We start from the raw sequence: 12,232 nt of genomic DNA on the forward strand, positions 1-12,232 counted from the left end.
CTGACGGCACCCACACCTATCTTTGCGACTTCGACCGTCACCGCCAACCATCCAAATAGAGCGGATAGAGCAAGTTTTGAAGCGTCATATACCGACACATCAGAGCAGTGTAAGAATGAAACAAATATTGATACAACAATATCTTCTAAGGTTATAGTTGCCGGTAAAGCAGCACACACAACAGATTCAGTAACTGGTAGATCGGCAAAATCGTTTAGGTCCAGGAACTTCCCAAAAGCACAAGAGGAAGGTGAAGAAAATGACGATGATACGATTGCTCGTTTGAGGGAAGACGAAGAACTTGTCGACGGCCTGCGTAGTTTAAAATTAGAGTTTGTGAAAAATGAGGAAATGCGCAATGAAAGCCATCAATTCGAAATCAAAGCTATGCTCGGACACGGCAAAGCGCAAACATCTACAGTTTCTTTCGCTAATGATCATTTTCCACCGCTAACAACTAACATGGCTTAGGATGTTAGCGAGCCCAAAGCCAAGATTTGGACAGAAAAAAACATGGACTAGTAGCAAGCAAGGTTAGCTTAATAAAGGATTATGACTATCAGAGGCTACTTATTGACCGTCCTTCGAAATGGGCGATGACCGATAACCTCTTGAATCCGATGCGGGATGTACATTGCCGACCTGAGATAGCCTAATTGCTATAAATTTTCAACAGCTTGAAACTGTCTTTCAGTGCTATGATTCGTAACAGGTTTGATGAAATATGTATAAGACATTGAACCATTTTGTACACAAATCATTTTTTCTAGTGAAATCCTAACACTCCTGGAGATCCTGCTCAGCCCACATGTATTGTTTTATCAGATGATTCGTGCTTGATACCCTGCTAAACCCAAGTTTACACCTTTTTCAGATGTTTAATGCTCAATCAAGTCAAGGCTTTCCATACGATCCGTGTTAATAGGTACAGCTCAGCTGCCAATTATAAGCTTTCCAGATGCTTGGTCTCAAGCTAAGTCCCCAAACCATGGCTATCCAAATGCCCCATGTACACTCTAAGTCTCAACTCTAATCACAATTTTCCAAATGTTCAACATTCGATCCCCTTAATTGACTAATTACAATATGTACACATACCAACAAATAAAGAGTATCATATTCTTCACGCTAAATTTTCTGCACAGCCCCATGCAAGGCCCCCAGGATGTTTTTTTCGTTCCCTGCTTAAAATATGCATATAGTTTTGTACCCAGCTCACTCCCGTTTTACATCTTTTCAAGCCTCGAGAAACTTGATGTGTGAGTCCCTGCTCAGCCCCAACTCATGCCTCCCCAGATGTCCCATCATCGATATCACGCTCAATCTTAATCAAAGCTTAATCAAGATGCTTGATGATATTTTATATCCCCTACTTAACCCCTTATTATGTCTTCCATGTTCGATTCCCTGCAAAACCCCAAGTCAATGGTTTGCACGATGGTTATGTTTGATCTCCTTCTTGACCCCTAATCAAAACTGTCCAGCTACTTCAGTTTTGATACCCTGCCCAACCCCAATTAAGGTGGTTATGATGCGGTATAACCCCTTATTATTGCTTTCCGGATGATACATGTTCTTTTTCTATTTCAGCTCAATGCATTATCTTCGATTACCTTGATAACCTGTTACTTATATTGCCCTTTTACAATTTAACGATTTGCCGACGATACCACAAACGCCAAGAACTCAGCTTCTTAGCCTTTTTAAAAAACGTTCAGTGCCTTTAATAAATAAAACACATTTAAATTGCCGTGATCAAATTTAAAGTGAAATACGATTTAAATATAATGCTGTTCATTTGTTTAAATCACCGCTTTAATGGAGAAAAATAATCAAAAAGTAATTATCAGTTGTCATAAAAAGTTGGCTTCTCAACACAATGTAGTTCATGGCATTCACTTGTTCATTTATAACGTAACTCACTGATGCAGATTTTTTAAAAATTAATAAATCTGAATGTTGTTCATTATTGAGTTATTCCCGATCATTGAAATCAAAACTAATTAAAAACTCTTAGTTAACATTCATCTCGAAACATGTCTTTTATCCGTGCACTTTCAAACATAACTTGATAATGTTGCTTGTGCAACCATCTGCGAAAATTTGCGTAAACTTTAAGCTAGGATGAAGGTTTATATATTGCGTTTGCAATAACTATTATCATTTCGAAAGCTACCGTTATGGTGAAGTTATTTCAGTTTCGCAATGTTATTCTATGGCTGACACTGCTGTCGTTGTCATGCCGACTGGATGCCGGTCAGGGTGTGAAGGCGACTCGTTCAAAGTTCAATGCCGCCGTCATCCAAGCGGCAGTCGGGGTGGACGCGAGGATTGCCGAGGCAGACAGACTTGACAAGAGCGCATTTGATGAAGGTACGGCAACCTTATAATAAAAATGTATTATTTAAATATAGATTTTGAAAAAAAAGTTAAATAAAAAATCGTGTTATACATATTTTGATCAATCAAAATGTATCCAGTCCAGTTCTGGCACAATATACATACACATACAGTTTACCTTTACTACAAACCACTTTGTTACATGTCCATTGTTTTTACAAATGTCAAAACATCCAAATATGTGCAAAGGATATATACTACACATCCATTAAAAACATACCAAATGTATGTAAAAATGTTCATGCAAAACTACAATATAACATTTGTTTATACATAACCGAGAAGGGTTTTAGTGCACCATGAACGCGTGTTTCAACAAAAACGTTTCAGCTGTTCTTTATTGATGTTATAATTAAAAACGTTTCAGCTGTTCTTTATTGGAGTTATGATTCCGTTTTGCATGCCTTCAACTTGGACTATATACATTGAAAACTTTGCATAAGAACATGAAACAAAACATTTAAATAATGCAATTTAAACTGTTTGATCTTGTTGCTTACCCTAATAATTTTACACACACATATTTCTATGTGTGTGTGTATGTGTATATATGTGTGTATGTATATATATATATATCAATGTGTTATCCTTTTTCTTGTACTGAACCAGCTTAAACTTGACAAAAAATGTAACTTACTGATAGTCAATGTTTCTTGCATGTTAAGGAATCATAAATAACCACTGTTTTTGGTTAACTATATATAAAATTTCTGCTTCTTAATCTGAAATTATACGATCATTTACTCGAATAAATATAACAATCTTCTTAATTGAATTTATCTTCGCCAATACTTTAAATATATCCGTATAATAATTTAACCTCAAATACCATTTAATAAGATGAACAAACTACTAATTTCTTTATACCTCCTCAGTTTTAAATTATCTGGTTTTAATGTTTGTTTTCTCCATGGTAAACGTTTTTTGTCATGTTTGAACATATGCCTTGTAAAGTTTATATATATATATATATATATATATATATATATATATATATATATATATATATATGCTTTAGTTCGTTCCGGTACTAAATGTCACATGTTAAAGTTAGCTAAGAATTTAATTTTATAGCCTATTATATTTTATTGGACTAACTTCTTCCGATGAAAATGCTTTTTTTTTTAAATCAACTAAACACTTTAATGTTCCATGATCCTGTCAAATTACTTGTCTTGGTTTTCCTCTTTGTTGTAAAAATGCATCTTTAATAAGTGTCGTGATGTTATTAACATAATTATGTTAATAGGATTAAATATGTCATGAAATTAAAACTCAGTATTGTTACTACCTGATTGAGCTAACACTGTCATCATACTGCGATGCTTTCAAGCTGCTAGCACTATCTATATATACATATATGTGTGTGTGTGTGTGTGTGTGTGTGTGTGTGTGTGTGCGTGTGTGTGTGCGTGTGTGTGTGTGTGTGTGTGTGTGTGTGTGTGTGATGTTCATATTAACACCGAATCACTGTTTGTTCTCTCCATGAATGAACGTACTATCACCATGATACTAATTCATTCAAACAATAAAAATTATACAAATAAATTCGCATCGTTGCTACATCAGCATCAATATCCGCTCACACGAATAAAGTACATCCTTACTTTATCGTTTGCCACTGGACAGATTAAACACTTAAAAACTTACATACTAAAAAAAATCAAATTACTTACGTTCCAAATGATCACATATTCCCCATTAATAATAAATTAATATAGTCGTAATGTCACACAAAGAATTAAATCTCATCTATTAATCCGTATACACTGACAGCAAAGACTTTTATTGATAAAATGAGATGTAGGCCGATCTGACGTAATTTTGATCCTCGTCTGTCTGGAGAAAAGCGTGCACACCTATTGACACATTAAAGGCACATACTCACTCGCACTAAAATTCTGCAATATTCGGTAAAAATATTTCTTAACATATTTTCTAATCCCGCGGCACTAGTTCCACAAAGTTTGGAGTATCTGTCAAAGAATAGCCTTTCTCATATGTTGCACGAGCAACATCCAGAAACATTTACGTTCTAACATTAGATCTGAAAAACAACAATTTCAGGTTTCTTTGGTAGCTGCTTCTTTAAAAATTGTTACGTATATATTGGTAGGAAAAGTCGATTTAATGCTGTCATGTCCGTAAACACATCGTATCCATGAGATATACTTTAAGAAAATGTCGACCCTATAATACTACTGTATATAAAGCTTTTCAGACGCTACTCGCATTTTATAATAACACATCCTGTAACTAATTCTGCATAAAAGTGCGTAATAGAATTTTCCCATTCGCGCAATACATTATTAAATGCATCCAAACCCAACTTATTTAAGAGAACTCCCTATTTACAAGTACTTGTTGTGTTACTCAGGTACTTCCTCCATACATTCTTTCCTCCTACTTCCTCTTTCTTTTCCCTATATCTCCGTAGTACAGGTCAGTGAGTATGTAGATATCCCTCATTCATAGAGCTATATGACCACGGTTGACACTATTATAAATGTCTATTTAAATAGGCACATATCGGATGAGGGTCGGTTTGTTCTACTATTTTTAAGTTCAACCAAAAGGTTTTACACATTAAACACATTTTGAATGAATTTGTTGGTTGTCTATGCTTCTAATTCTTTCCGGTGATGTTCATGAAAATCCTCGTCCTACATCAACTCTGTAAACCACCTCTTCTGAAGTTTTTACTGCGATTGTTGGTACAGTTAAGTACATTACAATGTGCAGAGCTTTAACGGCAAAAAGACGTTTTGTATGCCGACCTACATGACTTTGATACCCTAGCCTTTACTGAAACATGGCTCACGCCTTACATTGAAACTTCTGAGTTGATATTTCCTGCCTTCCATATTCCATTTAAAAGAGATAGATCTACTAACCCCCATGGAAGTGTCTTAGTCTATATTAAATCTGACATATTTGTGTAAGAGCGACGTGATCTAGAAGTAAACGATGTAGAATGTCATTGGCTCGAATTACGCATAAAAACAAAACGTCTTTTGCTTGGTACTTTTAATAGACCTCCTAATTTCACTTCATATGTTCTTGAATCCATCACCAACTCAATGCCACTGGCGGTTGATACTGGTATAAAAGATAAGATTGAGTCATCATGGCATAATTGAATCCGTCACAATTAATCCGTGACGCTACTCATTTTACCGAAACGTCGGAAACCCTTCTCAACTTATTCTTAGTTTCATCATCAGATATTGTACTGAAAGGTGGTGTAGGCGAATCTTTTCTGGATCAGTTAGTTCGTTACCATTGCCCTATTTTTTGCATATTAAAATTCAACAAAACGGTCGGATCAACATTTAAACGAAAAGTTTGGAAATTTTCACAAGGGGACTACTTCAAACTCCGAACGCTTGTGTCATCCTTTGACTAGAATACATGTTTCACACGAAAATTGATATATACGCTAAACAATTTACCAATCAACTGATGATGTTTTGTGAAATATGTATACCGTCAAAGTCTATAACAATTCGCAATCAGGACCCCCGTGGTTTCACAATGAAATTCGTAAACTACTCCGTCAGAGACGAATGACATACAAAAGGGTCAGATGTTCAAACTATGAAAATCACTGGCAAGCTTACAGGACTATTCGCAATCATGCTAACCATATCTCAAAAATTGTCAAACAATCACATTATGAAAAACTTGCTTCGAAACTTCCGGGATATACCTTTATCTCTTCTGATTTTTTGGAAAACTATTAAATATTTTACTAGTGCTACGTCGGATTCGATGCACATTCCCCCTCTCATCCACGATGGCACCGTCTACGAAACTAACATTGACAAAGCAAATCTTCTGAATAACTTTTTCCAATCACAGAGCCTTCTGACTGTATATAACAGACCTCTTCCTACTGTCTCTGATGTCCCATTCCTGTAAGATTTTGATATTTCCATCAAGATGTTATAGACTCAATTAAGTAACTAAAAACTGGCAAGGCAACAGGAACTGACTCTGTAAACAGCTTTGTACTAAGGGAGATAGCCATCGAAATTTCACAGCCCCTTCGAGATCTTGATAATTACTCTCTTCGTTCTGGTAAAGTACCTAACCAGTGGAAACTGGCTCATGTCTGTGCGATTTTTAAGAAATCAGATCCCCAAGCTGTTGGTAATTATCGTCCATTATCCCTTTTGAGTGTTATTAGTGAGGTTCTAGAAAGTATTTTGCATAAATACATGTTTAACTTCTTCCGTCAAAATGACATCTTAACCCCATTTCAGTCAGGTTGTGTTCCAAATGACTCCACTGTATATGAGCGTGTATCTTTCTATCACTCCTTCTGCCTTGCACTAGACGAGAGTAAAGAAGTAAGGGCAGTATTCTGTGACATCTCTAAAGCCTTTGATCGCGTATGGCATGAAGGTCTACTTTTCAAGCTTCGTGAAAGTGGTATTTCCGGTTCCCTATTATTTTGGCTAACTGATTATCTCAGTGAAAGAAAACAGGGAGTTGTCTTGTCTGGTACTATGTCAGATATGGTTTCAATATCTGCCGGAGTTCCATAGGGTTCGATTCTTGGACCCCTACTGTTTCTTGTCTTTATAAATGCTATCGTCCGGGAAATAAAATCACCCATACATCTTATCGCAGATGATACTTCCGTGTATATTGTTGTCGATGATCCTTTGTCTGCCGCTCAGCAACTAAATGATAACATGAACAAAATCCATATGTGGGCAGAAAAGTGGCTTGTATCATTTAACCCCGCGAAAACCGAATCATTTTTAATATCTCGAAAAACAAACATCCACCTATCTTTATGGATAATGTTTAAATAGCGTAAGTTACTACTCATAAAAATCTCGGCGTCTAACACTCGCCAATAACTGCTCATGGCATGAGCCCGTCAAAACCAAGGCATGGCAACGTATTTACCTCATGCGATCATTTAAATACGTCCTTGATCGCAAATCGCTTGAATATCTATGCGAAAAGCTACAGAAACAAGTTCAGTCCCCTTTATCGTGCACAAAGGCATCATCTATTCAACCAACTGTCTACTATTATGCCTATGTCACTTCAAGTACTACTGTTTGGTTCAAGAAATGGGACGGATTTGACCAACTCAACAATAATCAATCACGTTCAACACTACATTCGCCAAACTAAACACTTTTGATCTCTTAAGATAATACGAACAAACCAGATTCTACAACTGACCTGACATGTACATGCCCTGCCCCGTCTTCCTGCTTCTTGACGTTTCTCTCTATGTTGATTTTATCATACTTCCAACGCATTCTGCTAATTCCTTCATTTGTCATTCACCTTTCATCTTATTCATCAAATTGTAACGGTAACGAAAATATAAAAATCAGAACAACCTTTTACACCATAACAAGCAGCTTGAAATGTGACGGAAGCGAGACACAGTATAAGCTTATAAGCTTCCTCTTTAATTATGTTGTGATTATTTTGTAATATGCATATATCACTAAGTCTTGCGTATTTTGCCTGTATTATTATGTAAGACAACCTTTTATTATTCATTATGCTCTTACCTTGTGTATTCCTTTTTAAATATATCTTTTGAAATAAAAATTGTTTAAACCGAACATTTAATTAAACGTTTTTTTTATTATGTCAAATTGAATTCAAAGTTGAAGATTTTGCATAAACCACATTCAAGTGTTTTGATCATTATCTGGTGAAATCATAACACACTTTGACGTTTGTTGTTAGAATATTTCAACATATATCATGACAAAATGCATGTATGCGATAAAAGTTGCCAATGTGATATGATAAAGGAAAAAGGAAGAATTCTGTATATTCTATTACAATATGTGAATCAGATTTACTAGTATTTATGTATTTTGTTAGCTTGTAGAATTTCAATTCAATAAATTTAATAGTTGCCTCCTTAAAGAAAATATGAAAATGCATGTACATTTATAACAAGAAAATACATTTACAACGATACGACTAGCATATTATGTTAATATTTGCATTGTGCTTGGATAGTCACGCAGGACGTACCTTTCTGTGAGTGATCCCCCCATCCCAATTATGCATATTACAAGCAATCAGAAATAAATCGATATGACGTCAACTTCGCTCATCTCCGATCATTTTTATATACATCGTAGATTGTGAATATATCATTCATTTAATGATGTGCAAATTTCAGTTTCTTTCAGGAAGTCACAATAATTTGCATGACCAGTCTCTTGACAGAAAATCGTCGTAGAAAAATCTGGGATTTTAATAATTTCTCATCACCATGTGTGACTGCATATAGATTTGCTGTTGCAGGCACAGACCGAGTAATACCCGGTCGGAAGGATTCTTCAGGGCCACATCTGCTGACTTCCGCTACCGCAAATGGGATCGGTCGGATGGGTCGGGCCTTCCTAGAGATCGCCAGAAATATTATAAGCAGGTAGGTGTGCCATTCTCTGTTATATTTTAAACTGGCAATGCAGGGAATCAAGGTCTTGAAAATTATTTAAGCAATAATCTATGCTCAACGTGTGTCTGTATACGCAACCAACAGTTTTCGATCGTAACCATTATTTTGTAACATCCGTATTTCTAGCATGAAAATTCATCCTGAAGACGCTGGTCGGCAGATAACCGCCGCTAGGATCACGCCGCCGAAGGCCCTGCACTGTCCTTTCCAAAAACCCAACTGTGACCGTTCAGTGAAGTTCCGGACGATAGATGGATCTTGTAATAACGTGGCCAATCCCCTGTGGGGGAGATCGCAGACGCCTTTTGAGAGATTATTGTTGCGTATGACAATGTTTAATACCATTCTTGGCATATGCATGATCATATGATAAATAAAGAAATACAATTTTGACAACTGTTTCTTTAACATCATAATATTAGACTCTGGCACGTTTCACAGGAGTGTCTGAGCCCCGGGCCGCCAGCGTGTTTGGAGGACCACTGCCGAACGCGCGCCTCATTAGTCGGAAGTTCCACGATAGCATGTCGAATTCTCTAGCCGGCTCCACGCACCTGCTAATGGAGATCGGCCAGTTCATTAGCCATGACGTAGAATTTCAGGCGCTCTCGCAAGATTATAATTTATCCCCTCTTGCACGTTAATAAATCCCCTCGTGCGTGCAGTTTTACATCATTTACACATAAGTTATCATAATCAACTTCTGAAAATATGTAGGATGTTTCTGGGACAAATGGTTAAGATTGATGACTTCAATTTACTCACGTAAAAATAATAATGGGTGGAAAACAAATGGCATTCAAAATTGATGTTAGGTAAATTAAAAGTAAACCATTTTTCAGGTCATGCAAAGGCCAACTTGGATTGCTGCACGAAGCCAAAGAGGTGACTTGTATTGATTTAGATTCATGAACATGTTGATAAAAATATACTTTTTATCGAAACAAGTGATTAACTCAAAGGGATTGTTCACGTATATGCTGATCTGGTTTTCACTTAGTAATAGTTTTCCATTTTATTTGTGTTTTAGGCCAGGTTGCTTCCCAATAGATATCCCACCGAATGACCCTTTCTTCCCGCCAAATCGCACGTGCATCAACATGGTTCGAGCTCTACCAACAACTCCACTTGACTGCACCATAAGTAATATTAGCTCCTTCTCATTTATTGAGCTCTTTATAATTTCTTGAGGTATTGCGTCCGTTCATAGTTTGTGCATTCACTGTAAATACCATCAACTAATGCAAAACATCCTTAGTCGTTTTTATTCTGAAAATCTTTTTTTGCTTTTTTGTTTTATAAACGCTACAACTTCCTAAAATACCGCCATAGACCGAGTTCAAATGACATTTTATAATTTCGTGATATGAAAAGTATTTAATATTTAAATATTTTATCTAGTGGAACGGTAATGACTGATTGTAGTTTGATTGAGGAGATTGTACTCTTATATATTTATATAAGATATCTTAGTTTTTGATGTTAAGCCTAAATAAACCAGTAACTGTTTAGAAAGCTTTTACTATATGATATGCCTGGGGAAAAAGTTCACATAAAGTAGACTTAATATTTTCAATACAGACAGATCTGACAGAACTTTTTGAAACCAAGTCATTTAGAAGTTAATATGTTTAGAGTTTAACTTAGTAGTTGTTGTATTGTCATTAATATTTTTAATTATCCTTGTTCAGTATGAAATTATTCTGGTTTTGGTATAAACATACAAGCGCTAAACATTAAGTTCGCTAAATATCCTGTATGGTGGTATCGATTATTTTCATTCATCATTCGCATATACATTTATAAACCTTTGGCCGAACTCGTTCTAAAATGTCAACATTACCGTACCCCCATATTTCACCACCGTAAAGTAAACTCAGACGAATTGCTTTAACAAATAAATCAATTTGAATATCATACGGTAATGAAATAATCTTTGATTTCTTTAACAGCGCAAACATAGCCTTTGAAGCCTGGTCAGTTAGGATTTTTTGTCTTAACATTTAATCCACGTTAGTAAACTATAATCCAAGATATTCATATGCATGAATAATTTAAGGTTAAGACATCCATTGTACTATCTTTATTCACACGTTGAATATCAATTTGATCAAGATATGATCAACATGATTTAAAACCATAGAAATACGAAAAAGAGATACATTGTCTCCTTGCCTATCCCCTGATAAACATTCAAAGGTTTGAGAAACACCTTCTGAAGTCATAACTTTGGATTGTATGTTCTTGTACATATTAACTATAAGTATGAAACAAGATCCATTTATATCATTATTTTTTTACGAAAACCTGCTTGGTTCACAATTATAAGGTTAGGGTTTCCTGCATAGGTGTTAAGTAAATAATTTAAAACGCATGTAAAACGTTTGCCTGAGCAAGTTCAAAGAGATATCGTTCTATAGTTTTAATGGTTTTTATGATCACCTTTATTTTTATAAATTGGTTTAATGATACATTCCGTTCAACTGGAAATTAACCTTATATTCGAATGACATTAAAACAGGAAAACATTAGACAAGAAGCAAACTGTGTTTAGTTGATTTGATGTGTTTATTAAGGATACTATCATCACCCGATGCTTTATTGTTTTTACTGATTAAACCGCTTTAATCTTCAATACCTTCATTTGCTTGCATGCTTCTTTCACATTGCAAATTATAATCATTTGAATTGGGAATCTCAATTACCTTCTTGTAAAAATGACAAAGTCATCTGTGGATGAAATTGTGTTGTTTTTTTTCTTGTAAAATCAGAGTTAAAGATTTTCCAAGAAAAAATTGGGTCAGAACTTTTGATAGCTCTTAACTGATTAATTATATTTGAGTTAAATTTATTTCAAGCTACAGGGATCGTATTCTTTAATTGCTTACTTATTTGTTTTGTCGCATTCTTTAAATATATACTTTTATACTTAATATAAGCTTTTTTTGCCTTATGTGATAATGTTTATTACCCTGTGGCATTTACTATTAAACCAGGGGAATTTGTGTGGTGTGTTGATATTATTGTGGTTTCGCTTTCTATGCACTCTACTAAAAGAAACCAACTGGTACTAAAGACATTATATATAGTACAAGCAATATAATCAATATTTTTCAGAGAAAAATAATTATAAGAATCTATTTATTTTAATTCTGTTTAGAATTTCATTAACAACTGTATTAATATTATTTTATAAAAAAAACATGTTTTTTATGCTTTATCCATAATTAAGGGATTTTAAGTTTGTTTTATGTCTCAAATCATGAATACTTAAGTATATGATATTCTCAAAAACATTAGAACTTCAACTTGATATGACATAATCAACTGTACTACATACCCGACAAGAAAACTTTGGATTACAAATATCAGATT

At 35.0% G+C, this 12,232-nt stretch overlaps 1 protein-coding gene across 1 annotated transcript in view; it reads left to right on the forward strand.

The window, feature by feature from the left end:
- Window positions 1-1,819: 1,819 nt before the first annotated feature.
- The window catches only part of LOC128213850 (peroxidasin homolog), a 47,309-nt gene continuing 36,896 nt past the window's right edge, over window positions 1,820-12,232 (forward strand). The window contains exons 1-5 of the mRNA XM_052919914.1: window positions 1,820-2,373; window positions 8,701-8,827; window positions 8,984-9,180; window positions 9,700-9,742; window positions 9,888-10,000. Of these exons, the coding sequence (XP_052775874.1) occupies window positions 2,181-2,373; window positions 8,701-8,827; window positions 8,984-9,180; window positions 9,700-9,742; window positions 9,888-10,000 (673 nt within the window). The 5' untranslated portion in view covers window positions 1,820-2,180. The remainder of the gene's footprint in view (window positions 2,374-8,700; window positions 8,828-8,983; window positions 9,181-9,699; window positions 9,743-9,887; window positions 10,001-12,232) is intronic.

This window comes from Mya arenaria, chromosome 13 (genome assembly GCF_026914265.1).
Source record: "Mya arenaria isolate MELC-2E11 chromosome 13, ASM2691426v1".
Lineage (NCBI taxonomy): Eukaryota > Metazoa > Mollusca > Bivalvia > Myida > Myidae > Mya > Mya arenaria.